General features: G+C 51.4%; 2 protein-coding genes across 7 annotated transcripts; one reads left to right on the forward strand and one right to left on the reverse strand.

Moving 5' to 3' along the window:
• TRUB2 (TruB pseudouridine synthase family member 2) lies at positions 1-14,114 on the reverse strand. Of its 2 annotated transcripts, none has more exons than XM_033192442.1 (8): positions 13,988-14,114; positions 13,112-13,243; positions 9,656-9,730; positions 7,454-7,515; positions 5,158-5,239; positions 2,385-2,457; positions 1,754-1,890; positions 1-774 (listed from the first exon to the last, which is right to left on the reverse strand). In XM_033192442.1, the coding sequence occupies exons 2-8, from the start codon at positions 13,182-13,184 to the stop codon at positions 449-451; spliced, it is 828 nt and encodes a 275-aa protein (XP_033048333.1). In that variant the 5' UTR covers positions 13,185-13,243; positions 13,988-14,114; the 3' UTR covers positions 1-448. The 2 variants fall into 2 exon arrangements, with proteins under 2 accessions (XP_033048333.1, XP_033048327.1); XM_033192436.1 differs by having other exon boundaries at positions 13,806-13,992.
• COQ4 (coenzyme Q4) lies at positions 13,987-26,296 on the forward strand. Of its 5 annotated transcripts, XM_033192458.1 has the most exons (8): positions 13,987-14,020; positions 14,119-14,450; positions 14,535-14,666; positions 17,357-17,453; positions 17,974-18,076; positions 24,064-24,193; positions 24,759-24,852; positions 25,698-26,296. In XM_033192458.1, the coding sequence occupies exons 2-8, from the start codon at positions 14,273-14,275 to the stop codon at positions 25,867-25,869; spliced, it is 906 nt and encodes a 301-aa protein (XP_033048349.1). In that variant the 5' UTR covers positions 13,987-14,020; positions 14,119-14,272; the 3' UTR covers positions 25,870-26,296. The 5 variants fall into 5 exon arrangements, 4 of the variants coding, with proteins under 4 accessions (XP_033048349.1, XP_033048343.1, XP_033048364.1 ...); XM_033192452.1 differs by lacking the exon at positions 13,987-14,020 and having other exon boundaries at positions 14,032-14,450; XR_004432772.1 differs by lacking the exons at positions 13,987-14,020; positions 17,357-17,453 and having other exon boundaries at positions 14,230-14,450; positions 25,698-25,851.
• The last annotated feature ends 644 nt before the right edge of the window (positions 26,297-26,940 follow it).

The following is a 26,940-nucleotide window of genomic DNA, read 5'->3' on the forward strand; positions in this document are numbered from 1 at the left end:
ACAATTTTAAAAATTTTTTTAATTTTAATGGGCACATAATTTATTGGGATTTTTTTTTTTTTTTTGAGATTTGGGGGGATCTCATATGTTCCCCAGACTAGAGTGCAGTGGCTATTCACAGGCACCGCCTAGCGCACTACAACCTTAAACTCCTGGGCTCAAGCAATTCTCCTGCCTCCGCCTTGGGAGTAGCTGGGATTACAAGTGCCCGCCACCACGCCTGGCCTGCCAATACTTTCTATCAGTCTGTCATTTGTTTACTGTCTTTTCCTCCATACGGAAGTTTTTCCTTTTCAGTTAGGTCAAGTCCATTCTTTCTGTTACAGCTTGAGTTTCGTGTCACACGTAAAAAAGGTGCTCCTGTTCTCATTTTCTGCACAGCTATCAGGTCGAGCTCATAGCAGCTCTTCTATTTATCCATTCACTGCCCCAGCAGCTGCCTGGGCATTCAGTGCCCCACACCCCTCTCCAGCCCCAAGGTAGAGCTCGGGCCCTGGGATTCCCAGGACCATCCCGGACTGGGGAGCTGCTTGGTGTCCAGTTGCGGGCCCAAGCTCTTCTCCAGCTCTGCAGCTACCTGGGGGGCAGCAGCCCGGATAGCATCCTGGATATTGCGCAGGTCCCACTGGGTCCTCAGGAGGGCACTGTCGAGCGTGAAGAAGCCGTCGCGCGTGCGCCGCACTTGGGAGCAGACAGCGGTGGTCTTTAGCTCCAGGCCGATTTCATGAACCAACTTTCGCAGCTCTTTCTGCGTCTCATGCATGCACTGCACCTCTGCCAGGGACACACAGTGACAGACATGGTGGTGAGAGCACAGCCTCTAGCGTGTGGTTGTGAATCCACACCCCTTGGATACCTCCTAGGTGTGTAACCACCTTAGCAAGACTCCTTAGCTCTCCAGATTGTGCTATTCACTGGACCTGCCCTGTGGGTGCCACCTGAAATATCAGACTTGCAGAACCTCAGGCCCCACTGGGACCTGCTAAGTCGGAATCTGCCTTTTTTTGGCAACGGGGTCTCATTCCATCACCCAGGCTGGAGTGCAATGGTGTGATCACAGATCACTGCAGCCTCGACCTCCTAGGCTCACATGATCCTCCTGCCTCAGCCTCCGGAGTAGCTAGGACTACAGTTCTGAGCCATCACAACTGGCTAATTTTTTATTTTTTGTAGAGATAGGGTCCCGCCATGTTGCCCAGGTTACAACCTGCCTTTTACTAAGACTTGGTTTCCTTATCTGTAAAATGGCAGTTATGAGGAGTAAAAAAGATCATTTATAGAAAGTGCTTAATAACAGAGAATTCAGTGCTCAAGCAGAGGAGCAGGCATTAACATGACCAACATGTTATGCTCTCTCTGCAGGGGCAGCGAGAGACAAAAGGAACACACAGGGGCCTGAGCTGGGTGGGACTGGGGAGGTAAGAATTGTGTCTGATGGAGCCCTCACAGCTTCAAACATGGGCAGCTTTGGAAATGAACCACTAAATATAACCTTTGCTTGGTAAGGTCTGGCTTCCAAGGGTGACTTGGCAAGAGATAGGAGAGCTTTTGTTCTGTTAGCTCTGTCATCAGCCAAGTCCAGGCCAGGGCTGGGAAGGAAGTCGGCGCCTGATGCCTTGGCCTGCAGAGATCAGGGCCGGCATGTGCTGGCCTCAGCTGAGCCAGACAACAGTGACCTCTGCAAGAGCATTCCTGAGTGACTCCGAAACCCAGGGGCCCCATCTCACTGCTCCAACTTCCTTGGCCAACCTACCTAAGAGGAATTCCGGAGGTGCAAAGTGGAGGCATCGGATGCCAGTTATCAGCATTGGGGACTTGTTCATGGGCCGGATCAGGCCTCTCACAGCCATCTCATAGGCTTCCTGGGTCTTCAGGTCGAGGTTGGAGTACCTGCAGATCAGGAGGGGGCTGCAGCTGGGGGGACCACCTACCCTTTCCCCCGCAGGAAAGGTGCCTCTCTTTAAGTTCCTCATTTGCTTTGTGTGCCCTGCCACTGTGGCTCCTCCAGCCACCTTTCCTGCCCTCCTTCACCAGATGCCTGGCAGAGTCAGGAAACCCAGGCAAGCTGGCTCCAGAGCCCAAGTTCTTAACTCCTTGGCTGCTCTTGCTCTTGGGCTCTGTGCTCCGATGATGGTTTCCTTGCCATTAAATCATATTATCTCAGCAGGACAGCTGGGTTCTCTTGCTCTTCTTGGCCTCCCATTGGCTAACCCAAGACCTGGCACACAGAACCATTTCTTAATGCCAAGAAAGAAACAAGTAGCTCCCGTCTGGTTCTGGACTCTAAAAACAAGATCCAAGGAATCTGCCCCAGGTTTGGGGGAGCCTATGGGAGCCAAGGGCACTTACTGCTCTCCCACTACCTCACTGAGGGCCCCACTCACATCACCAGGGCCTTCTGATGGGAGCCTTGGATCATGGCCAGAATGCGGTCCAGCTTCTCTCTGGTCACGTGATCTGGAAAAGGCAGGTAGTTGTCAGTGCACAGGTACCTGCTGAGGATTGGTCAAAGCAAACTCCTTCCCCCCAGGCCAGCCCCATCCCTGGAACATGGAGACAGGACATTTTGGAGGGATCCCCATTGTGGGGTGGTTGGGAGTCCTTTGAGATTCTCATGAAAGCTCTGGACCTTCTTCTCAGAAAGATACACATGACTCAGCATTGTAAGGGCATTCTCTCTTTTTAACTTTTTTTTTTTTTTGAGACGGAGTCTCACTCTGTCACCCAGGCTGGAGTGCAATGGCGCGATCTTGGCTCACTGCAAGCTCCGCCTCCCGGGTTCACGCCATTCTCCTGCCTCAGCCTCCCAAGTAGCTGGACTACAGACGCCCGCCACCTCGCCTGGCTGATTTTTTGTATTTTTAGTAGAGACGGGGTTTCACCGTGTTAGCCAGGATGGTCTCGATCTCCTGACCTTGTGATCCGCCCGCCTTGGCCTCCTAAAGTGCTGGGATTACAGGTGTGAGCCACTGCGCCGGGCTGCTTTTTAACTTTTATTTTAGGTTCGGGGGTACATGTGAAGGTTTGCTACATAGGTAAACGTGTCATGGAGGTTTGTTATATAGATTATTTCATCACCCAGGTATTAAGCCCAGTACCCAATAGTTACCTTTTCTGCTTCTATCCCTCTGTCTACCCTGCCCTACCTCAAGTACACCCCAGTATCCATCGTTTCCTTGTGTTCAAAAGTTATTTTTCTGTTTTGTTTTGGTTACGGAGTCTCGCTCTGTCACCCAGGCTGGAGTGCAATGGCGCAATCTCGGCTCACTGCAACCTCTGCCTCCCGGGTTCAAGCGATTCTCCTGCCTCAGCCTCCCGAGTAGCTGGGACTACAGGTACACGCCACCATGCCCAGCTATTTTTTTTTTTTTTGTATTTTTAGTAGAGACGGGGTTTCACCATGTTAGCCAGATGGTCTCAATCTCCTGACCTTGTGATCTGCCTGCCTTGGCATTCCAAAGTGCTAGGATTACAGGCGTGAGCCACTGTACCCAGCCTTTTCTTTTTGTGAGACAGAGTCTTGTTCTGTTGCCCAGGCTAGAGTACAATGGCACAATCTCAGCTCACTGCAAGCTCCGCCTCCTCAATTCAGGCAATTCTCCTGCCTCAGCCTCCCGAGCAGCTGGGATTACAGGTACACGCCACCACATCCAGCTAGTTTTTGTTTTGTACTTTTAGTAGAGATGGGGTTTCACCATGTTGGCTAGGCTGGTCTCGAACTCCTGACATCAGGCAATCCACCTGCCTTGGCCTCCCAAAGTGCTGGGATTACAGGCGTGAGCAGCCGAACCTGGCCTTTTTTTTTTAAGATGGAATCTCGCTCTGTTGCCCAGGCTGGGGTGCAGTGGTGAGATCTCGGCAAACTGCAACCTTCACCTCCTGGGTTCAGCTGATTCTCCTGCCTCAGCCTCCCAAGTAGCCGGGATTATAGGCATGCACTAGCATGCCCAGCTAATTTTTTGTATTATTTATTATTATTATTTTTTTGAGACAGAGTCTCGCTCTGTTGCCAGGCTGGAGTGCAGTGGTGCGATCTCAGCTCACTGCAACCTCCGCCTCCCAGGTTCAAGCAATTCTCCTGCCTTTGCCTCCTGAGTAGCTGTGACTACAGGGGCCTGTCACCACGCCCAGCTAATTTTTGCATTTTTACTAGAGACAGGGTTTTACCATATCGGCCAGGCTGGTCTCAAACTCCTGACCTTGTAATCCACCCATTTTGGCCTCCCAAAGTGCTGGGATTACAGGCGTGAGCCACTGTGCCTGGCCTCTTTTTAAAATTTAGAACAGTAGCCAGGCACGGTGACTCACACCTGTAATCCCAGCACTTTGGGAGGCCGAGGTGGGCAGACTACCTGAGGTCAGGAGTTCCAGACCAGACTGTCCAACAGGGTGAAACCCCATTTCTACTAAAAATACAAAAAATTAGCTGGGTGTGGTGGTGTGCGCCTGTAATCTCAGCTACTCCGAAGGCTGAGGCAAGAGAATTGCTTGAACCTGGGAGGTGGAGATTGCAGTGAGCCGAGATCGCGCCACTGCACTCCAGCCTGGGCGACAGAGTAAGACATCGTCTCAAAAAAAAAAAAGAAAAGAAAAGGAAAGACCGGGCACTGTGGCTCACACCTGTAATCCCAGCACGTTGGGAGGCCGAGGCGGGTGGATCACGAAGTCAGGTGATTGAGACCATCCTGGCTAACACAGTGAAACCCCGTCTCTACTAAAAATAAAAAAATAAAAAAAAAAAAAGCCGGGCATGGTGGCGGGCACCTGTAGTCCCAGCTACTTGGGGGCTGAGGCAGGAGAATGGCGTGAACCTGGAAGGCAGAGCTTGCAGCGAGCCAAGACTGTGCCACTGAACTCCAGCCTGGGCGACAGAGCGAGACTTTGTCTCAAAAAAAAAAAAGAAAGGAAAAGGAAAAGGTAAAAGACTGACAATATGGATGGAGAGAAACTAGGGTCTTTGGAAGTGACGTTACATTTCAGTCAGGCAAGCAGGGGAGTAGAGGGTGCTCCTGGAGGCCAGATCCCATGGCCAAAACCTCAGCCCAAGCCTGGTGTGCGGAGTGGAACTGAGAAGGGGCCTGTGTGGCCTAGGGCAGGGAGAGGACTCAGGGAAAGCAAACACGGAGGGAGGCAGCAGCAGCCACTTCCGGTTCTCACCATAGGTTGTCTTCTCTACCAGCCTCCCATCCTCACAGAAGTCATCTGTAGCTTTGCCAAGGAGGCCACGCACTGTGTAATCCTTCAAGGACAGGGAGGGAAAGATCCGTCAGTGACCCCACTCTAAGCCCTAGTAGCCCCTGCCCCAGAGGCTGGGGGTGGGGAGTCCCCAGGTCTCCCTCAGGGAACTCATGCGCCCAGCCCCCACCCAGTTGCTCCACGACCCCATGAAGAAGGGCACCAGCTCTGTCACGTGGCCTTCAGCAGCTCTTGCTTTCTTTGTATTCAAGCTCTCCCGTCACCTGGGGACAGTAACTGGGCCAGTCTCACAGTGCTGCTGCCCCGATTCAGCCAGTGGGACATGGTACCTGGCTCCCAGTCAGGAGGCTTCCTACAAGATTGCTGGCTGGTTTCCATGACAACCAGCACTGGCAGCCTCCAAAGGTGCTGACCGCTGACAGCCACCCTGTGGCCACCCCAGGCCTCCATGTCTCTCCTCTCCAACCTAACTTGGCAATTTATCACTCCAAGTCCCTTCTAGCATGCCCTGTCAGCTTCTCTCCATGCCTCTAAATAGAATAAGATTTCACGGCCCAGATCAGGCCCTTCCTCATCCCGGCTCCCATCTGCCACAGATAAGGAATGATTGGCTGGGTACAGTGGCTCACACCTATAATCCCAGTACTTTGGGAGACAGAGGCAGGTGGATCGCTGAGTAGCTGGGAGGATAGGCACACACCACCAGACTAATTTTTTTGTATTTTTAGTAGAGACAGGTTTTCACCATGTTGTCCAGGCTGGTCTTGAACTCCTGGCCTCAAGTGATCCACCCACCTCAGCCTCCCAAAGTGGCAGCAGCCACTGAGCCCAGCCACAATTTAAAAAAAAATTTTTTTTTTTGAGGTGGAGTCTCCCTCTGTCGCCCAGGCTGGAGTGCAGTGGTGCAATCTCGGCTCACTGCAAGCTCCGCCTCCTGGGTTCACGCCATTCTCCCGCCTCAGCCTTCTGAGTAGCTGGGACTACAGGCGCCCGCCACCACGCCCGGCATTTTTTTGTATTTTTAGTAGAGACAGGTTTTCACCATGTTGTCCAGGCTGGTCTTGAACTCCTGGCCTCAAGTGATCCACCCACCTCAGCCTCCCAAAGTGGCAGCAGCCACTGAGCCCAGCCACAATTTAAAAAAAAATTTTTTTTTTTTGAGGTGGAGTCTCCCTCTGTCGCCCAGGCTGGAGTGCAGTGGTGCAATCTCGGCTCACTGCAAGCTCCGCCTCCTGGGTTCACGCCATTCTCCCGCCTCAGCCTTCTGAGTAGCTGGGACTACAGGCGCCCGCCACCACGCCCGGCATTTTTTTGTATTTTTAGTAGAGACGGGGTTTCACCGTGTTAGCCAGGATGGTCTCGATCTCATGACCTCGTGATCCGTCCGCCTCGGCCTCCCAAAGGGCTGGGATTACAGGCTTGAGACACTGCATCCGGCCTAAAACAATTTTTTAAATAGAGATGGAGTCTTGCTATGTTGCTCAGACTGGCCTCAAATTCCTGGGCTCAAGCAATCATCCTGCCTCAGCCTCCCAAAGTACTGGGATTACGGGTATGAGCCACCACACCTGGCCCTCATTTCCATTTTACAGATGAGGAAACTGAGAAACACAGATATTAATTAGGTAGTCCACCCAAGGACACAAAGCTGTCAGAGTGGTAGAAGCTGGGGTTCAAACTGAAGTCATTTGGCTCCAGAATTTGTGCTCTTAACCACTAAAAACGTGGGCCCCATAACGTGGCACCTACGCACATACTTTGTGGTATCAGGCTCCAGAGCCCCAACCCCACCTCTGGATGGTAAGCCCCTTGTGGGCAGGATGCTCACATCTACCTCTCAGTCTTGGAACAGAATATGGAATGGCATCATGATCAAGCTCTGGTATTGGAGAGACCTAGGTTCAAATGCCAGCTCTTAAAGCCCTAACAACTACGTGACCTGGGTAAGTGACATCTCCTCTCTGAGCCTCAGTTCTCTCATCTGTGAAATGGGGCTAACAACAGATTCCACTTTACAGGGAGGCTGTGAGGCTTCCCTAAGGGAATCCACGTACAGTGCTCAGCACAGAGTGGTCGGCATACACTAACGCCAGTAGTTATTATTATCATTACAGCCCCTGCGCAGCATACGATCATTAAAAAAATGCTTGCTGATGGCTTGGGTGCTCCCCCACAGAATTCTCTAAGCTTCAGAATCCTGCTGGTGACCCCCAGGAAAGGACCAAGGGAGAAGCAGGCTGTCCCCAGACCCTCGTACCTTGGTGAGATGAGCATCGTACATATGGGTGAGGAGCCTGCATCCATGTCCCACGCCGAGCACTGAAAAGCAGCCAGCCTCATCTCACACCTGGGACCCCCTTCCCATTCCCCTAAATATCCCCACCCCTACCCCCACCATCAGAATACTCCCTTTTCTGATGCTGCCAAAGGCAGCAGAAAGGCAAGAAGATCTTCTATAGGAGGCAAATGCGCCCCTCTGGGTATGCATCACATGCAGATTGCTAGGCCTTACCCATATGCACTGAATCTGACTCATGATTGGAGGGGGCCTAGGATCCTTGCCAAGCTCCCCAGGGGACTCTGACACCTCAAAGGAAGAGATCCCTGGCCTAGGCACACAAACCTGCACTCAAATCAGGGGCAGCTCTAAGCATAACCTGTAGCCTCTTTGAGCATCAAGTTCCCCATCAGCAAAATGGAGGTAAAAATACTGTCTGAGGCCGGGCGCGGTGGCTCAAGCCTGTAATCCCAGCACTTTGGGAGGCCGAGACGGGCGGATCACGAGGTCAGGAGATCGAGACCATCCTGGCTAACACGGTGAAACCCCGTCTCTACTAAAAAATACAAAAAACTAGCCGGGCGAGGTGGCGGGCGCCTGTAGTCCCAGCTACTCGGGAGGCTGAGGCAGGAGAATGGCGTGAACCCGGGAGGCAGAGCTTGCAGTGAGCTGAGATCCGGCCACTGTACTCCAGCCTGGGCGACAGAGTGAGACTCCGTCTCAAAAAAAAAAAAAAAAAAAAAAACTGTCTGAAGGCCAGGCGCAGTGGCTCACGCCTATAATCCCAGAACTTTGGGAGGCTGAGGCAGGCGGATAACCTGAGGTCAGCCTGGCCAACATGGTGAAACCCCATCTCTACTAAAAATACAAAATTAGGCCGGGCGCGGTGGCTCAAGCCTGTAATCCCAGCACTTTGGGAGGCCGAGGCGGGCGGATCACAAGGTCAGGAGATCGAGACCATCCTGGCTAACACGGTGAAACCCCATCTCTACTAAAAAATACAAAAAAACTAGCCAGGCGAGGTGGCGGGCGCCTGTAGTCCCAGCTACTCGGGAGGCTGAGGCAGGAGAATGGCGTGAACCCGGGAGGCGGAGCTTGCAGTGAGCTGAGATCCAGCCACTGCACTCCAGCTTGGGTGACAGAGCGAGACTCCGTCTCAAAAAAAAAAAAAAAAAAAAAAAAAACAAAATTAGCCAGGTGTGATGCCAAGATCATGCCACTGCACTCCAGCTTGGGCAACAAGAGTGAGACTCAGTCTCAAAAAAAAAAAAAAAAATAGCCAGGTGTGGTGGCAGGCACCTGTAATTCCACCTACTCGTGAGGCTGAGGCAGGAGAATTGCTTGAACCCAGGAGGCAGAGGTTCCAGTGAGCCAAGATCGCGCCATTGCACTCCAGCTGGGAGACAGAGTAACACTCTGTCTCGGGGAAAAAAAAAATTCTGATTCCTGTGGGTGCTATGCAGTCAGCACAGAGGAAGAGCCCAATAAACAGTGGCCACTGTGGTCACTTCCTGCCTTTCTCCCAGTCTGTTTCTCCCTCTGGCTGAGGGAGAGAATGACCCTGCATTCACTCGTGGGGAGACAGAACAGGGAGAGGGGGCGTGAGATCATGTCTGCCTGCCTGTGTCTCAGGAAGCAAGACAAGGAGACTGTGACTGTCGCGGCTGGAGGATGTGGGCACCACCTGACCCTGGGGACACAGATGGCTCATGACTAGGGCTTTGTGTGTCCAGCCCCAGCCACATGCAGGCCCTGGCCACTGGGCCCAGAGTCACGCGCCTGGCTGCCCCATGATGCAATGATGGTTTTCCCTCTCCAGACCAGGGGTATTCACTGGCCACAGAACACAGAACATGTCACCTAACTCCTACTTTGTTCTTCCATAAAATCATACAGTATCTACCTAATAAAGGTGTTGTGGTAAATAAATGTGCATAAAGGGCCTCGAACTACATCATGTGTGAGAATCACTGAATAAAAGTGGGTGACTGTGATATTAACCTATGATTACCTCTGTCCACCTATCCACTCCCCAGCTGATCAGCCTTGGGGCAGGAATCAGGGCAGGAGAGGAGTGGTGGGACGTGGGTGCCAGGTAAGAAGTGGGACTGGGCTCCTGGTAGCTCCGGGATCTTTTCTCAAGCCTTATCACTGTATCCCCAGGCTTCTCACATCACCTACCAAGTACTCCAGAAGCCTGGGTATCCAGCCGATGTCCCATGCCAACCTTGAGATGGGTGAATGCTGGTCCACGTACTGGAAAGAAACAAACAAGGTCCATTTTCTCAACTAAATGCCACCCCAGGATGGCTTTGGGCTGCATGTTGACATCATTCTCAGAATGGAGCCTCATGGAGCCCAAACTAGCATCAGGCTAGACTCTCAGGCTTCCCTGTCATGGAATCTGGGACCCTGAACTGTATCCTCAGTGCCCTGGGATCCAAACGGCAGCCCAAGATGCCTCTTACTCTGCCTATCATCAGTCTGCCAGTGAGAGGCTCTAAGAAGACTGGCATAACACTGAAGGTCCAGAGTGTGGGCTTCCCTGCCCAGCTTTAGTGAAGAAGAGTCCCTGGAGGAAAACGGAGGCTGTGAGCTCCTTAAGGCAGAACCTGGGTGCGTCAATTCACTGGCTGCTCAGGAAAGAACTATTGAAAGAATAAATGCAGGAATGAGCTAGAAGTGTTTACACTTCTATAGATTAAGAGGAATCTAGGGGAAGGATCCAGAGTAGTTAAGGGTCTACTGAATCCAGGCCATGTTACTAAATGTCAACACTGAACCTCAGTTTTCTCTCTTGTGAAATGAAAATAGGATCCATCTCACAGGACTGTGGTGGTATCAATGAGGATTGTACTTGGGGGAAGCTTAAAACAATGCCTAGTACAGAGTGACGACTCAACACATTATACTTCTTATTGTTACCATATAATAGAGTCAATGAATGTCACAAGTCCAAGGGGTTTTAGAGGTTTCTAGTGAAAGTGAAACCTCTAGATTCCCTGACACATGCCTTAATCACACATACTGACGGGGGCACATTACGAGAACCAGTTCCATTGTTGGGCAACTTTGTTCACTAAAAAAATCACTCCTGGCCAGGGGCGGTGTCTCACGCCTGTAATCCCAGCACTCTGGGAGGCCGAGACGGGCGGATCACGGGGCCAGGAGATCGAGACCATCCTGGCGAACACGGTGAAACCCCATCTCTACTAAAAATACAAAAAATTAGCCAGGTGTGGTGGCGGGTGCCTGTAGTCCCAGCTACTCGGGAGGCTGAGGCAGGAGAAAGGTGTGAACCCAGGAGGCGGAGCTTGCAGTGAACTGAGACCACGCCACTACACTCCAGCCTGGGCGACAGAGTGAGATTCCGTCTCAAAAAAAAAAAATCACTATTTTGGCTAGGCACGGTGGTTTACACCTGTAATCCCAGCACTCTGTGAGGCCAAGGTAGGTGGATCACCTGAGGTCCGGAGTTCGAGACCAGCCTGGCTAACACGGTGAAACCCTGTCTCTACTAAAAATACAAAAAATTAGCCGGGTGTGGAGGCAGGTGCCTGTAATCCTAGCTACTCCGGAGGCTGAGGCAGGAGAATGGCGTGAACCTGGGAGGTGGAGCTTGCAGTGAGCCGAGATCGCGCCACTGTTACTCCAGCCTGGGTGACAGAGAGAGACTCCATCTCAAAAAAAAAAAAAAAAAAAAAAAAAAACATTCTTTCCCAGAAACCCAAAACCCCCACCTTAGGACTTCTACCTAGGGTCTCAGTTCTCACCTGGAGTCCCAGAATAGAAAAAGGGTCAGCAAACTACAGTCCACAAGTCAAATCCTGAAGACTGTTTTTTTGTTTTTGTTTTTGTTTTTGTTTTGAGACGGAGTCTCACTTTGTCGCCCAGGCTGGAGTGCAGTGGCACGATCTTGGCATAGTATTTGCATATAACCTAAGCATGTCGTCCCATACACTTTTTTTTTTTTTTTTTTGAGACAGTCTCACTCTTTCGCCCAGGCTGGAGTGCAGTGGCACGATCTTGGCTCACCACAACGACCGCCTCCCAGGTTCAAGTGACTCCTCGTATCTCAGCCTCCTGAGTAGCTGGGATTACAGGTGCATGCTAGCATGCCCAGCTAATTTTTAGTAGCAACAGGGCTTTGCCATGTTGGCCAGGCAGGTCTTAAAAACTCCTGACCTCAACACGACGAAACCCCGTCTCCACTAAAAAATACAAAAAAAAAACTAGCCGGGCGAGTTGGCGGGCGCCTGTAATCCCAGCTACTTGGGAGGCTGAGGCAGGAGAATGGCGTAAACCCGGGAGGCGGAGCTTGCAGTGAGCTGAGATCCGGCCACTGCACTCCAGCCTGGGCGACAGAGCGAGACTCCGTCTCAAAAAAAAAAAAAAACAAAACAAAAAAACTCCTGACCTCAAGTGATCCACCCACCTTGGCCTCCCAAAGTACAGGGATTACAGGAGTGAGCCACCACACCTGGCCACCCCCCCCCTTTTTTTTTTTTTTTTGAGACACAGTCTCACTCTGTCACCCAGGCTGGAGTACAGTGGTGCAATTTCAGCTCACTACAACCTCCGCCTCTCGGGTTCAAGTGATTCTCCTGCCTCAGCCTCTCGAGTAGCTGGGATTACATGCACGCACCACCCATGCCTGGCTAATTTTTGTATTCTTTTGTAGAAGTAGGGTTTCCACATGTTGCCCAGGCTGATCTTAAACTCCTAGGCTCAAATAATCCACCACCTCAGCTTCTCAAAGTGCTGGGATTATAAGCATGAGCCACTGGGCCTGGCCCTCCCATATATTTTAAATCATGTCTAGATTAGTTTTTTTTTTTTTTTGAGATGGAGTCTCGCTCTGTTGCCAGGCTGGCTTGCAGTGGCGTGATCTCGGCTCACTGCAAGCTCTGCCTTCCGGGTTCACGCCATTCTCCTGCCTCGGCCTCCCAAGTAGCTGGGACTACAGGCGCCTGCTGCCACGCTCCGCTAATTTTTTGTATTTTTAGTAGAGACAGGGTTTCACCATGTTGGCCAGGATGGTCCCTATCTCTTGACCTTGTGATCCACCCGCCTCAGCCTCCCAAAGTGCTGGGATTACAGGCGTGAGTCACCGCGCCCGGCTAGATTACTTATAATACCTAATATGATGCCTATGCATCACTTTGAGTGGATTCAACACCGTACCAGGTACACAACAAATTCAAGTTTTGCTTTTTGGAACTTTGTGTTTCTTTTTTCTCCTAAATATTACTGATCTGAAGCTGGATCATGGGATGTGGACTCATGGACTCAGAGGGAACTGTACTTTGTGACACGTGACAATTACCTGAAATTCAAATATGAATGTTCATAAAGTTCTACCGGAATACAGCTAGGCTCACTCCTCTAGATACTGTCTATAGCTGTTTTGCACTACATTGGCAGAGTTGAGCAGTTGCAACAGAAACCACATGGCCTGAAAACGAAAACATTCAGTATCTGGCCCTTTCCAAGGAAGTCTGCCAATTCCTGGTCTAATACCTCACTCCTCTGTGGACCTTCAAGGGCCTGGCACATGAGTCTGAGCACCGGGACACTGACTCTGCTCAGGGATTTCCTGGGAAGTGACACTCAGCATCCTGCTTAAATCTGCCTTACCCAGTGGATGGTTGACTAGAGAGGGTACACTGGTGGCTGTGAGGGTCAGCTCCTTCTCTTCGCTGCCTTCCATGGGGCCCAGCAAGAAGCGAACACGGTGTTTAGGGGTGGGAGGCTTCGTGGCATTGAGACCTGAACACACAGAGATAATATATACACACATACATACAAATATACGTACATATAAAATATTTTTTAAGAGACAGGGTCTCGTTCTGTCGCCCAGGCTGGAGTACAGTGGCACCATAATAGCTCACTGTAATGTCAAACTCTTGGGCTCAAGCGATCCTCCTGCCTCAGCCTTCAGAGTAGTTGGGATTACAGGCGTGCACGACGACGCCTGGCCAGGAATATCCTGTTCTGTTCAAACACCTGGACAACAGGGAAGTATGATGTAGAAGACAAAGCAGAAGCCTATGGTGCAGAGGACAGAAGAGCAGTAGTTAAGAAACAGGCGGATTAAAATAGACTCTACAACGTAGTAACAGTGTGACAAGGAACAATATTGAGTCATTTTCCCCCTCGGAAAACAGAGGAAAGTGAGGAGTAACAAAGCACAGAGAACAGACGTTTGGGAGAACGCTCTGACCAGGCGAATACGTCACGTGATTTTGTTTTGCGGGCAGGACCAGAAGCGGAGATGGACTTTCAAGAGAACGAGAGCAGGAACGTGGGTCTGGTTCGAGGCACTGACCCTTCAGAAGTTGTAGCTCCACTGTATCCCGCAGGTGCTTCCATTTTAGCCCCGGGGGCTTATAGACCGCGAAAAGCCCATGCAGTCGCGACAAGCCAGCAGACCCCATACTTGAAGACCACAGCACCCACTGGACCTGGACGGAAGTGCCGCAAGGCCCCGCCCCCAAATGTGGTCCTTACCGTGGGCGCCGCCATGTTCCACAACCGGAAGAGGTTCGCATTTTATAGTCTTCGGGGAAAACCGGCTGTGGAGAAGTAAATAGGACCCGGCGCTGAGCCTCAGAGTGACCGTGGTTGCGTTTCCTTTGCAGACACTTTCTGGGGCGAGGTGAAATGGCGAGAGTCTTGGATCGGTGGACGTAGACGGTAGACAGTTCGCGTGCGTTTCCTTCGCCTACTTGGCCTACATGCTTTCTGCCCGTGCAGCGATGTTCCCCCTCGAAAGGCCTTGGCGATGCCATCAGAATGGGTTTTTCAGTGATGTTTGACCCCTCCGACGTTCCGTCGCCTAAGAGACTCGTGGCGTTCTCCGTGCCCGCCCATCCTCCGCGGACGCCCACTGCCATGGCGACTCTGGTGCGCCCTGTCCTGCGCCGGCTCCGCGGGCTCCGCGGGCTTCCCGGCCTCCCGCGGCTTGCGGCAGGCAAGTGGAGCCGGGTTCCGGGCGCAGGCGGGAAGGAACCTGAGGGCGCCCGGCTCCTCCGACCTCGGCCTTTTTGCCTTGCAGAAATGCCTCTCCGGGCCAGGAGCGACGGCGCCGGGCCGCTGTACTCGCACCACATCCCCACCACCCCGCTGCAGAAAGCGCTGCTGGCCGCCGGCTCCGCGGCGATGGCGCTGTATGACCCCTACCGCCACGGTAAGGCCGCCCGCGCCTCGCCCCCGTCGGGGCGGCTGGGAGCGGTTTCCTGTGGGTTACTGGACCGTAGCCTAGGTCGGGGTACCCAAACCTGGTTGCGGCTGGTAACCACTCGGAACGTTTATGAAAATGCAGATTCTAGGATCCCACCTAAACGCATTGAATCTGAATCTGCAATGGAGGGAGAAATGAGCGTGGAATCCGAACGTCTGTCTTTTTAAACTACTTGGGAGAATCTGTCATGCAGCCATATTAAGAACATCTAACTAGATGATTCATAAGTACCAGTTTATAACGTCCTACTAAAAAATCAACTCCGAGGTCAAGGACCGTGTCGGCCTCCTTCCACTGTATCTGCAGCCTTCTGGGTAGTGCCTGGCACATAGTAAATGCTCAATGAATGTTTGCTGGATGTGTGACTAGAACATCCTAGGTTTCTACAGTCTTTTCCTCATGTCTCCTAGGATTTTTGAGTTCGGGGAAGTACTGTTATTCCTACTAACAAAAACAATAGGCCAGGCCCTATTATAGTGGCTCACGCCTATAATCCCAATGGGGGGGGGGGGGGCCGAAGCGGGCAGATGGCTTGAACTGAGGAGTTTGAGACCAACCTGGGCAACACGGCGAATCCCCATCTCTACAAAAAAAAATACAAGAATTAATTGGGCCTGGTTGCATGAGGCTTTATTCCCAGGCTGAGATGGGAGGATCATTTGAGCAGGGGAGTTGTAGTGAGCTGTGATTTGCGTCATTGCACTCCAGCCTGGGCGACAGAGCGAGACCCTGTTTTAAACAAAGAAAACACTGTATCTCCATGTCGCCACTAGTTTTTTGTTTGTTTTGAGACAGGGTATTGCTCTATGGCCCACGCTGGAGTGCAGTGGCACAATCTCAGCTCTATGCAACTTCCACCTCCCAAGTTCAAGCGATTATTGTGCCTCAGCCTCCCGAGTACTGGGATTACAGGCCTGTGCCACCTGGCTAATTTTTGTATTTTTAGTAGAGACAGGATTTCGCCCTGTTGCCTAGTCTGGTCTCAAACTCCTGACCTCAGGTGATCCTCCCGCCTCAGCCTCCCAAAGTGCTGGGATTACAGGCATAAGCCACCACACCTGGCCAAGGCCAGATAATTTTTTAATTTTTTTTGTAGAGACAGCATCTTGCCATGTTGCCTAGGCTGGTCTGAAACTCTTAGCCTCAAGTGATCCTCCTGCCTCAGCACCCCAGTATTGAGATTACAGTTGTCAGCCACTACACTTGGCTACTAAGTATTATATATGCATGATTTTCATGGTTTCTCATATTAACCAGCTAAGAAAGGTGTTGTCTGCACTTCACAAATTAGGACACTGAGGCTGAAAAATGTGAAGCGGGCCAGGGGTGGTGGCTCACACCTGTAATCTCAGCAATTTGGGAATCTAAGGTGGGAGGATCACTTGAGGCCAAAGTTCAAGACCAGCCTGGGCAACATAGCAAGACCTCATCTCTACAGAAAATTTTAAAAAGTAGCTGCACGCCTGTAGTCCTAGCAGTGAGCTATGATCGCACCACTTCACTCCAGCCTGAGCAACAGAGCAAGACCCTGTCTGAAAAAAACAAAACAGAAACGTGAAGCAATTTGCACTAGGTCACCTAGATAGTGAACACACCTGGGCTGTAGCCCAGCATCTCTGATGCCTAAGCCTCTACCAATCAATGGAGACATTATATTGTATTGTGAAAAGTGATTTTTTTTTTTTTTTTTTCTTTGAGACGGAGTCTCGCTCTGTCACCCAGGCTGGAGTGCAGTGGCCAGATCTCAGCTCACTGTAAGCTCCGCCTCCCGGGTTTACGCCATTCTCCTGCCTCAGCCTCCCGAGTAGCTGGGATTACAGGCGCCGCCACCTCGCCCGGCTAGTTTTTTGTATTTTTAGTAGAGACGGGGTTTCACATTTACGCCATTCTCCTGCCTCAGCCTCCCGAGTAGCTGGGATTACAGGCGCCGCCACCTCGCCCGGCTAGTTTTTTGTATTTTTAGTAGAGACGGGGTTTCACAGTGTTAGCCAGGATGGTCTCGATCTCCTGACCTCGTGATCCGCCCGTCTCGGCCTCCCAAAGTGCTGGGATTACAGGCTTGAGCCACCGCGCCCGGCTGTGTGAAAAGTGACTTATAAAATCTTTAGAACGTTGTGCCAACCAGAGCTGTCCCGTCCCAGTAGATTAAGAACTATAGGCCGGGCGCGGTGGCTCAAGCCTGTAATCCCAGCACTTTGGGAGGCCGAGACGGGCGGATCACGAGGTCAGGAGATCGAGACCATCCTGGCTAACACGGTGAAACCCCGTCTCTACTAAAAAAATACAAAAAACTAGCCGGCGAGGTGGCGGGCGCCTGTAGTCCCAGCTACTCCGGAGGCTGAGGCAGGAGAATGGCGTGAACCCGGGAGGCGGAGCTTGCAGTGAGCTGAGATCCGGCCACTGCACTCCAGCCTGGGCGACAGAGCGAGACTCCGTCTCAAAAAAAAAGAACTATAGATAGGTATACTGATCCCTTGTTGTCCACTGGGTAATTTGCTAAGTGTTTAGCCTGAATCCCTGTAACAAAAAGCTAGATATTATCCCTAATTTGTCCTGTAGGAAACAAAGGCTCAGACCAGGTCAGGTAACTTACCTAAGATGACATCCCCCATTTTTGTCCGTTTCTGTCCTTTCAGACATGGTCGCAGTTCTAGGGGAGACCACAGGACACCGCACTCTGAAGGTCCTCAGGGACCAGATGAAGAGGGATCCAGAGGGTGCCCAGATCCTGCAGTAGGTCCCAGCTCTGCCTGGGGGTCTGGGGGCAATCTCTAGGTATTCTGACGTCTCTAGAATCACATTGTATTTGTTCTGTTCTGCTAGGGAGCTCTTGATACCCTGGCCACATATGGTTGCACAGGCTGGGCACTGCCCAGTTCCAGAGGTGTCATTTACATACATGTGTATACACTGTGATGACCTCAGAGTTGTGCAATGTGATAGCCTTGGCCCAGTTTCAGCCACAGAGCTCTGTGCCTTCATTAAGTCACCATAACATGCTGGCTTTACCCTTTCCTTGCAGTACCTTTTGCAAGTACGCTGGTCACATTCGAGGACTGTCTTCCTGCCGAGATTGTGCCCCTGCCCATATCCTAAGTCTCTGACACTAGCCTGGCCAGTTGTAGGTGCTCCATTAAGGCTTGTGGTGGCCACATTACTCCTCTGTACATTCTCCCGCCCCTCAGCTCACTGTAGTTGGATCGTTCACCTACGTTTGCCCACACCCTCCCAATGCCCAAGTCTTGCCTTTCAGGGAGCGTCCCCGGATATCGACGTCCACCCTCGACCTGGACAAGCTCCAGAGCCTGCCAGAAGGCTCCCTGGGTCGCGAGTATCTCCGTTTCCTGGATGTGAATGTGAGTTTTCAGCTTCCATGTACCTGGCAGTCACCAGACAGGACAGAGGAATAGCACAGGCATGATACCCTGAGGAAAGAGGAGCCCTGAGCTGCCACCATCGGCAGGAGTGCTCTTCAGGCTCATGCCAAGCCTTTGTCATTTTCTATAGGATAGGCAAATGGGTGGGAATATGCCTCCAAATGGTAATACTGGCCAGTGTTCATTAACCTCCCACTGTATGCCTGATGCCAGCTTTATCCGTTATCTTGTGAATCCCCCCCACAACCCTGTCAAGTATGTTCTGTTATTATCCTCTTTTAGTAGATGAGGAAACAGAGGCTCAGAGCAGTGAAGCAACTTGCTAATTTCACATAACCAGTATTAATGGAGACAGTAATCAACCCCAGGTCATGCTCTTCACTGCTGTACTGTGTCCCCTTATTCTAGGGACATTGCTTTCCCTACGGTATGGCAGGTGTGGCACTCTCCAGCCCCAGGCAGGGAGGACAAGGAGGCGGGGGTAGGGGGCATCCTGACTATTGGCAAGCTCACTGAGCCTCTGCCATGTGCCATCCTTTTTTTTTTTTTTGAGACAGGGTCCCAGTCTGCCACCCAGGCTGGAGTGCAGTGGTGCAATCTTGGCTCACTGCAACTCTGCTTCCTGGTTTCAAGTGATTCGTGATTCTCCTGCCTCAACGACTCCCATGTAGCTGAGACTACAGGTGCACACCACAACGCCTGGCTAATTTTTGTATTTTTAATAGAGATGGGGTTCTGCCATATTAACCAGGCTGGTCTTAAACTCCTGACCTCAAGTGGTCACCTGCCTCAGCCTCCCAAAGTGCTGGGACTACAGGTGTGAGCCACCGTGCGCAGCCCATCCATTGTTTTGTGTACTGGGGATATAATGGTGAACTAGACAGCCAAGTTCCCTGCCCTCATTTCTATTCTACTTGGAGAGGCAGACAATAAAATAGTTTTAAAACATTTTCAGGGAGGGCACGGTGGCTCACACCTGTAATCCCAGCACTTTGGGAGGCTGAGGTGGGAGGATCACCTGAGGTCAGGAGTTTGAGACCAGCCTGACCAACATGGTGGAACCCTTTCTCTACTAAAAATAACAAAAATGAGCCGGGTGAGGTGGTGTGCACCTGTAATCCCAGCTACTTGGGAGGCTGAGGCAGGAGAATTGATTGAGCCCGGGAGGCATAGGTTGCAGTGAGCTGAGATCATGCCACTGCACTCCAGCCTGGGTGACAGAGTGAGACTCTGTCTCCAACCAAACAAAACAAAAAAATTCATATAAAAATACAGGTAAAATGTTTCAAGTAATTAGAATATTCTGGCACTGGTCCTTGCATGTTGGATCATGTCTGTAATCATAATACTTTGGGGGGCTGAAGTGGGCGGATCACTTGAGCCCAGGAGTTTGAGACCAGCCTGGGCAACATGTTGAAACCCTGTCTCTGCAAAAAATGTAAAATTTAGCCGGGCATGGTGATGTATACCCATATAGTCCCAGCTACCTGGGAGGGAGTTTAAGGCAGGAGGACCGGTTGAGCCCAGGAGGTCAAGGGTGGTGAGCCGTAATCATGCAACTGCACTCCAGTTTGGGCAACAGAGCAAGACCCTTTCTCAAAAATTTAAAAAAGTATACCAGCACTATTGTCAGCAGTTGGGATACAGTGGACAAAACCAGCAAAAAGCCTGCCTTCGTGGAACTTATGTTCTAGCAGTTATGAAGAGAACAAGTTAGCGTGATAGAAGACAACTTTGGTGTTGGGAAGGGTACAGCCACTTCTGATGGGGTGGTCAGAGCCAGCTCCTCTGAGGAGACTTGGAAGGTAAGGAGGAGCCAACCGTGTGGAGAGCTGAGGAACAGCATTCTGAGTAGAGGCAGTGGCAAGGGCAGAGGCCCCATGTGTTTAGGAAAAGGAAGGTTGACCAGTGTGGCCACAGAGGAGTGAGTGGCAGGGAGACAGTGAGTGGGCTGGAAGGGAAGCCCCAGCTGGGACCTGCAGGCCACCAGAAGAAGGAGTCTGCATTTTGTAATAGGAGCAGTAGGTAAATTGTGGAAGGTTTTGAGCGGGGTAGTAAAGTGACCTGATTTGTAAAGGACCTTAGAATCCTGATGGCCCATCTTCCCTGTCCCTGTCCCATCTTCCCTCCCTCCTCCAACACAGACACATCCCATCAAGGCACCCCTGCCAAATGGCTATCCAGCCTGGCTGCCAGAGCCAGCCAGGCTGGAGGAGTTGAGGGGTCTCCAAAGGTTGTCCTAGAACAGTTTCTCAGCCTGGGCAGTGTTAATGTTTGGGCTGGATCACTCTTTGTTGTGGGGGCGGTCCTGAGCCTGATAGGATGTTTAATGGTGGCTTCTACCCACTGGGTGCCAGGAGCACCCCCTCCCTGGCAAGTTGTGACAACCACAGATGTCTCCAGAGATTACAGGTGCCCCCTAGTGGGCAGTTGAGAACCACTGCTCTAAATGGCTATTGTCCCTGAGACCATGTTCTGTTCCTCACAGTCTCCTGCACAGCTACCTTGACAGGGCAATCACCTGCCCTATTTTAAACCATCTCTCAGATTTTACCAGGATGCAAGTCATCTCATCAGTGGGAAACTCGCCAGGGCGACCTGCCTCAAGTGCCACACAGGGAAGGAAGTCTTCTGAATTTCCCCATCTTTAGCCCTGTTGTTGTGGAGGGGAGGGGGTAGCAGGGATGGGACTGCCAGGACACCTTGCTCAGCCACAGCCCCACTTGTGACGGCGCTGGTGATTGTGACACTTGTAGAGCAAGGAAATCAGCAGCTCATGGAATGTGAAGGAGTACCTTTGTCCCCGCAGAGATTTAGATAAAGGTTCAAGGTGAGGCTCCCCTCCCCTCCCTGAGGCTGACTTTGGTGAGAGGTATAGTCATCTTGTAGTATCAAGACTATAGGCATGGGCTTGAGAATTAGGAGGAGCATGAATGAGAATCCTGGCTCACTTCCCAGCTTTACAAGCCTGGATAAATCCTTTGACCTTGCTGAGTCTCAGATTCCTCATCAGAAGTAAGAAGACCTCACATACATCTTCCAGGGCACTTACTGGCTTTAGTAATGGATGTTAAGGCCACTGGCTTTGGAATCCAACAGACTTTGTTTCAAATGCTGACTCAGCCACTTTACTGGCTGTGTGATCTTGGGCAAATTACTTTTATCTCTCTGAGCCTTGTTTTCCTTTTTTTTTCCTTTTTTTTTTGAGACTCACTCTGTCACCCAGGCTGGAGGGCTGTGTTACAATCTTGGCTCACTGCAACCTCCACCTCCTGGCAATTCTGCCTCAGCCTCCTGAGTAGCTGGGACTACAGGCGTGCACCACCACGCCTGGCTAATTTTTGTATTTTTAATATAGGCGGGAGTTCGCCATATTGGCCAGGCTGGTCTCGAACTCCTGACCTCAAGTGATCTGCTGGCCTTCGCCTCCCAAAGTGTTGGGATTACAGACATGAGCCACCATGCCCGGCCCTTATTTTCTTTATCTATATCTGCAGTAATAATAGTATTTACCTCCCAAGATTGCAAGGATGAAATACGATAATATCTGTAAAGGACACCCTAGGTGCCGGCACCTGGTGAATACTCTATGATCACCTTCAGCTTCACACAACAGGCTAAAGCCATTCTTTGGGAACAGGAAGACCAGGTTGTTCTCACTCTGTATGGGTGCTACTGAGTACTCAGAGGCAGTGGGCAGGTAAGAGGAGGAGAGTTCTGGGGTCAGAAAAGTGCCCAGGACTGCCCTTTTATTCATATGTTCAAGAGATGTTCATTCATCCAGGCCCTGGATCAGGCTACTGGAGGCAAAAGAATAAGCAAAACAGAGCTATTCCTGCCCGTGTGTAGCAGACAGGCTGTTTTGATACTGTCAATAAAAATAAAATGTGAGTGGCCGGGTGTGGTGGGGCACGCCTGTAATCCCAGTGCTTCAGGAGGCCGAGGCGGGTAGATCACAAGGTCAGGAGTTTGAGACCAGCCTGACCAACATGGTGAAACCCCATCTCTACTAAAAAAAAAAAATTAGCTGGGTGTGGTGGCACGTGCCTGTAATCCCAGCTACTCAGGAGGCTGAGGCAGAAGAATTGCTTGAATCCGAGAGGAGGAGGAGGAGGAGGTTGCAGTGAGCTGAGATTGCACCACAGCACTCCAATTTGGGCAACAGAGTGAGACTCTGTCTCAGAAAACAAACAAACAAAAAAATAGGCCGGGCGCAGTGGCTCGTGCCTGTAATCCCAGCACTTTGGGAGGCTAAGGTGGGTGGATCACAAGGTCAGGAGATCGAGACCACCCTGGATAACATGGTGAAACCCCGTCTCTACTAAAAAATACAAAAAATTAGCCGGGTGTGGTGGCAGGCGCCTGTAGTCCCAGCTGCTTGGGAGGCTGAGACAGGAGAATAGCGTGAACCTGGGAAGCGGAGCTTGCAGTGAGCCAAGATTGCGCCGCTGCACTCCAGCCTGGGTGACAGAGCGAGACAAAATAAATAAATGTGAGCACGTAGGTAATGTTTATTTTCTGCCAGCTACTTTAATAGCAAAAAGAAATTATTTTTTTTGCTACTAAAATTAAATTTTGCTATTAAAATTAAGGTGGAATTAATTTTTTGTTTGTTTGTTTTTTAGAGATGGAGGCTCACTCTGTTGCCCAGGCTGGAGTGCAGTGGAGCCATCTCGGCTCACTGCAACCTCCGCCTTCTGGGATCAAGCAATTTTCCTGTCTCAGCCTCCCAAGTAGCTGGGATTACAGGTGCCCGCCCCCATACCTGGCTAATTTTTGTATCTTTAGTAGAGATGGGGTTTCACCATATTAGTCAGGCTGGCCTTGAACTCCTCAGGTGATCTGCCCTCCTTGGCCTCCCAAAATGCTGGGATTATAACTGTGAGCCACCGTCCCTGGCTAGAATTGATTTTAAATATGCATCTTGTTTAGCCTGATATATCCAAAGTATTATTTCAACAAGTAATCAATATTTTTAAATTATTGAGATTTGTACATTTTTTTCATACTAAGTATTTGAAGTTTTGTGTGTATTTTATATATTCAGCACATCTCACTTGGACACCTTTCTTGGCCACATGTGGCAAGTGGCTGCCATACTGGACAGTGCAAGTCTAGGAGACATTAATACTCACATGCACTAAACATCAAGGTACAATTATTCTGAGTGCCACTAAGAGGTGAATGATGCTTCCAGAGACCATAACATGAACCCACTTGGTCTGTAGGTTAGGGGCGGCCTCTCTGTGGTCGGGGGAAGGGATGGGGGACAGGGGACACTTAACCCAGGTCATGAAGGATAAGTAGGAGTTATCACAGTGAAGTTAGGTGTAGTGGGAGAGAGCACCCCAAGCTGGGAGCAGCTTGTGCTAGGATCAGGGTTTTTGGGGCTTCATTTTTTATTTTTAGAGACAATGTCTTGCTTGAGTGCAGTGGTATAGTCATAGCTCCCTGTAACCTCAAACTCCTGGGCTCAAACAATTTTCCTGTCCCAGCCTTCTGAGTAGCTGGGACTATAGGCACACACCACCACACCCGACTAATTTTTTTTTTTTTTTTTTCGAGACAGTCTCTGTCACCCAGCCTGGAGTGTGCAGTGGTGCAATCTCGGCTCACTACAACCTCCACCTCCTAGGTTCAAGTGACTTTCCTGTCTTAGCCTCCCAAGTAGCTGGGACTGTGGGTGTACACCACCACACCCAGCTAATTTTTGTATTTTTTCATAGAGACAGAGTTTCACTGTATTGGTCAGGTTGGTCTTGAACTCCTGATGTCAGGTGATGTGCCCACCTTAGCCTCCCAAAGTGCTGGGATTTACAGGCATGAGCCTCGGCCCCCGGCTAGTCGCCAGAGTTTTCTAGTAGGGTATGAGTTTGGTGAGAGTTGTGACAGTGTCAGAGACAGACTGGCAAATCAGGCCCTGAGAACCATCAGGAAGGGTTCTAGGGGGTGCTTATGGTTGTCAGAGGGTCTCCCCAGACACCCGAGCACCCACCCGCTTCGTGGATGATGAGGAGCTAGCGTATGTGATTCAGCGATACCGGGAGGTGCACGACATGCTTCACACCTTGCTGGGGATGCCCACCAACATCCTGGGTGAGTGCCCCCAACCCTGACAGCCTGTCTCCCTGGGGTGGCTTCAGGGCCAGGGCAGGGCTTGCCTATCTCCACCACCCTCTGCATCACCTGGCTTGGTGCCTCAATTTCTGTTTTACCTGAACATCTTAGTAGCATCTTTGCCACATGTCCCCCTTTTCCCTCCCACTGTCCCTCAGGGCTCCTGCACTAATGTAGCAGCAGCCCATCTTCAAGACTCCTGGTGTCTTTTGGGCTTTAGCTGCCTCCCTGCTCTGAAACCTCAGTAGCTCCCTAAGGCCTGCAGGAACCATCCTGGATGTTTAGCCTGGCTTATGGGGTCATGGGATCCTCTGCGTCTTGACCCCAGGCTTCCTTTCCATCCCTTATTCTCTTCTGTTCACTCTTGGGCCCTCTCCCCTACTCCAAGCCAAGTGCCCCAGGGCCCAGCATAGGCCAGGTCTGGGTACAGCTGACCCTGGTAGAGATTAAGGAGGAACAGTTGCCTCTCTTTGCCCCGCTGTGAACACCACTGGCCTCTCCTTCAGATAGCTTGTTCACTTCCCAACCCATCCCTCACCCCCAGGGGAGATCGTGGTGAAATGGTTTGAGGCTGTCCAGACTGGCCTGCCCATGTGCATCCTGGGTGCTCTCTTTGGACCGATCCAACTCAGTGCTCAGTAAGTTTTCAAGTGGCGGCTGGGTCGGGGTTGAGGGTGGTGTCAGGACAAAACTCAGAGGGACCAGGGCTCCTAGAAGTAGGAAGAGCGCACAGGCGCCTGCACAGCCCCTTCCAGTTCTCCGGGAAGTAAGGGTAGAAAGAATGGAGCAGAGATGTGAAACTGGCCTGGGGCAAGGGTCTTCAGGTGAGCAAATAAAGCCTATAAGTTTCACAGGACTCTGGGGTCTTTTGGGCCAGGCCTAAGTGCATGGTCAGGATGACGAGCGTCAGTGGGAAGGCAAGTTGGTGTTAGATTCTGGAGTGAGGGACCCATGATTTAAACCTGAGCTTCAACATGTTCAAGATGTGTGGCTTTGGGTTTGAGATTCCACCTCACTGAGCTCTCTTGCCTCATCTGAAAAGCAGGGATAATAACTACCTCCTTCCAAGGTCTTTGTGAGGATAAACTGAGAAAATGCACAAGTGGCCGGGCGCGGTGGCTCAAGCCTGTAATCCCAGCACTTTGGGAGGCCGAGACGGGCGGATCATGAGGTCAGGAGATCGAGACCATCCTGGCTAACACGGTGAAACCCCGTCTCTACTAAAAATACAAAAAAAACTAGCTGGGCGAGGTGGCAGGCGCCTGTAGTCCCAGCTACTCGGGAGGCTGAGGCAGGAGAATGGCGTAAACCCGGGAGGCGGAGCTTGCAGTGAGCTGAGATCCGGTCACTGCGCTCCAGTCCGGGCGACAGAGCGAGACTCCGCCTCAAAAAAAAAAAAAAAAAGAAAATGCACAAGTGCTGAGCAGTCGAGTGCCTGGCCCCCAGGGACTTGATGTTTTCTTTTTCCTCTGCTGCCCCACAGGAGCCTGCAAGTGCTGGTCTCGGAGTTGATCCCATGGGCCGTTCAGAATGGGCGCACAGCCCCATGTGTCCTCAACCTGTACTATGAGCGGCGCTGGGAGCAGTCCCTGAGGGCTCTACGGGAGGAGCTGGGCATTACGGCACCACCCGTGCATATCCAGGGCTTGGCCTGAGTTCCTGAGCCAGCAGGGCCTGGCCTACCTCCCCCATCTACTGCTTCCCTTGGGGTCAGAGGGCTCCCTTGACTACCTTTGTTCCTCTTCTTTGAACACTGACCCTTGGACAACATTTATCATAATTTGTCATAGCCACTGCTGAGTGGCCTTGAGGACGAACCCTGCAGGGAGCAAGCAGCACAGTGGCACTCCCAGGGGGACCAGCAGCTGTCCAAGGAGAACCATGCGTGAACAGTATCAGTGGTCTGGGCTCATGCTGGGATGTCACAGCACTCCTGTTGAGACTCCTTCCAACCAGCCAGGTTTGCTGGGGTCTAGGCTGGGTGTCCTCACAGGAGTGAGTGCTATACCCAATTCCAAAAGCCCAAGAAGAGAGAAGCGGAGGGGGAGGCGAGTGTGTGAATAAAGGCTCCCATCAGGTCAAGTGTCTGCTTGTCCTTTCCCCCAGGGATGCCCCTGACTTTGGCACTCTTGCGACTTCCAAGCAGTAGCGCAGAAGTTCCCCTCCCAGCCTGGGCTTTAGCTGCTTGTCCCCTCTCCTCTGGCCAAAGTTGGGTGAACGTGGATTCAAATTCCCTGCTCCTCCCTGTTTTTTTTTTTTTTTTTTTGAGATGGAGTCTTGCTCTGTCACCAGGCTGGAGTGCAATGGTGAGATCTCCGCTCACTGCAACCTCCACCTCCCAGGTTCAAATGATTCTCCTGCCTCAGCTTCCAGAATAGCTGGGACTACAAGCACATGCCACCATACCCAGCTAATTTGTGTATTTTTAGAGACAGGGTTTCACCATGTTGGCCGGGATGGTCTTGATCTCTTGACCTTGTGATCCGCCCACCTTGGCCTCCCAAAGTGCTGGGATTACAGGCATGAGCCACTGCGCCCGGCCAACTCCTCCCTGTTTTCCAGCAGAGGACTTAGGGCAAGTCCCTTCCCCTCTCTGAGTCCCCATTTCATCTCAAGAAAAGTGGAATCCTAAGGCGCTCACCCCCTAGGACTATTGTGGGGGTTTCTGAGAGGACATTCAGAAGATGGACTTCAGGCCGGGCGCGGTGGCTCAAGCCTGTAATCCC

Source organism: Trachypithecus francoisi, unplaced genomic scaffold (genome assembly GCF_009764315.1).
Source record: "Trachypithecus francoisi isolate TF-2019V2 unplaced genomic scaffold, Tfra_2.0 Contig01585, whole genome shotgun sequence".
Classification (NCBI taxonomy): Eukaryota; Metazoa; Chordata; class Mammalia; order Primates; family Cercopithecidae; genus Trachypithecus; species Trachypithecus francoisi.

Bases quoted from the DNA above. Each gene is read 5' to 3' on its own strand.
- COQ4 (XM_033192458.1), top strand. From the start codon at position 14,273: ATGGGTTTTTCAGTGATGTTTGACCCCTCCGACGTTCCGTCGCCTAAG. The intron at 14,451-14,534 runs GCAAGTGGAGCC...TTTGCCTTGCAG, and splicing joins CCTCCCGCGGCTTGCGGCAG to AAATGCCTCTCCGGGCCAGG. The intron at 18,077-24,063 runs GTGAGTTTTCAG...TATGGTTGTCAG, and splicing joins TCCGTTTCCTGGATGTGAAT to AGGGTCTCCCCAGACACCCG.
- TRUB2 (XM_033192436.1), bottom strand. From the start codon at position 13,914: ATGGGGTCTGCTGGCTTGTCGCGACTGCATGGGCTTTTCGCGGTCTAT. The intron at 13,244-13,805 runs GTCAGTGCCTCG...CTGTGTGTTCAG, and splicing joins GGAGCTACAACTTCTGAAGG to GTCTCAATGCCACGAAGCCT. The intron at 9,731-13,111 runs GTAAGGCAGATT...GTTTCTTTCCAG, and splicing joins TCTAGTCAACCATCCACTGG to TACGTGGACCAGCATTCACC.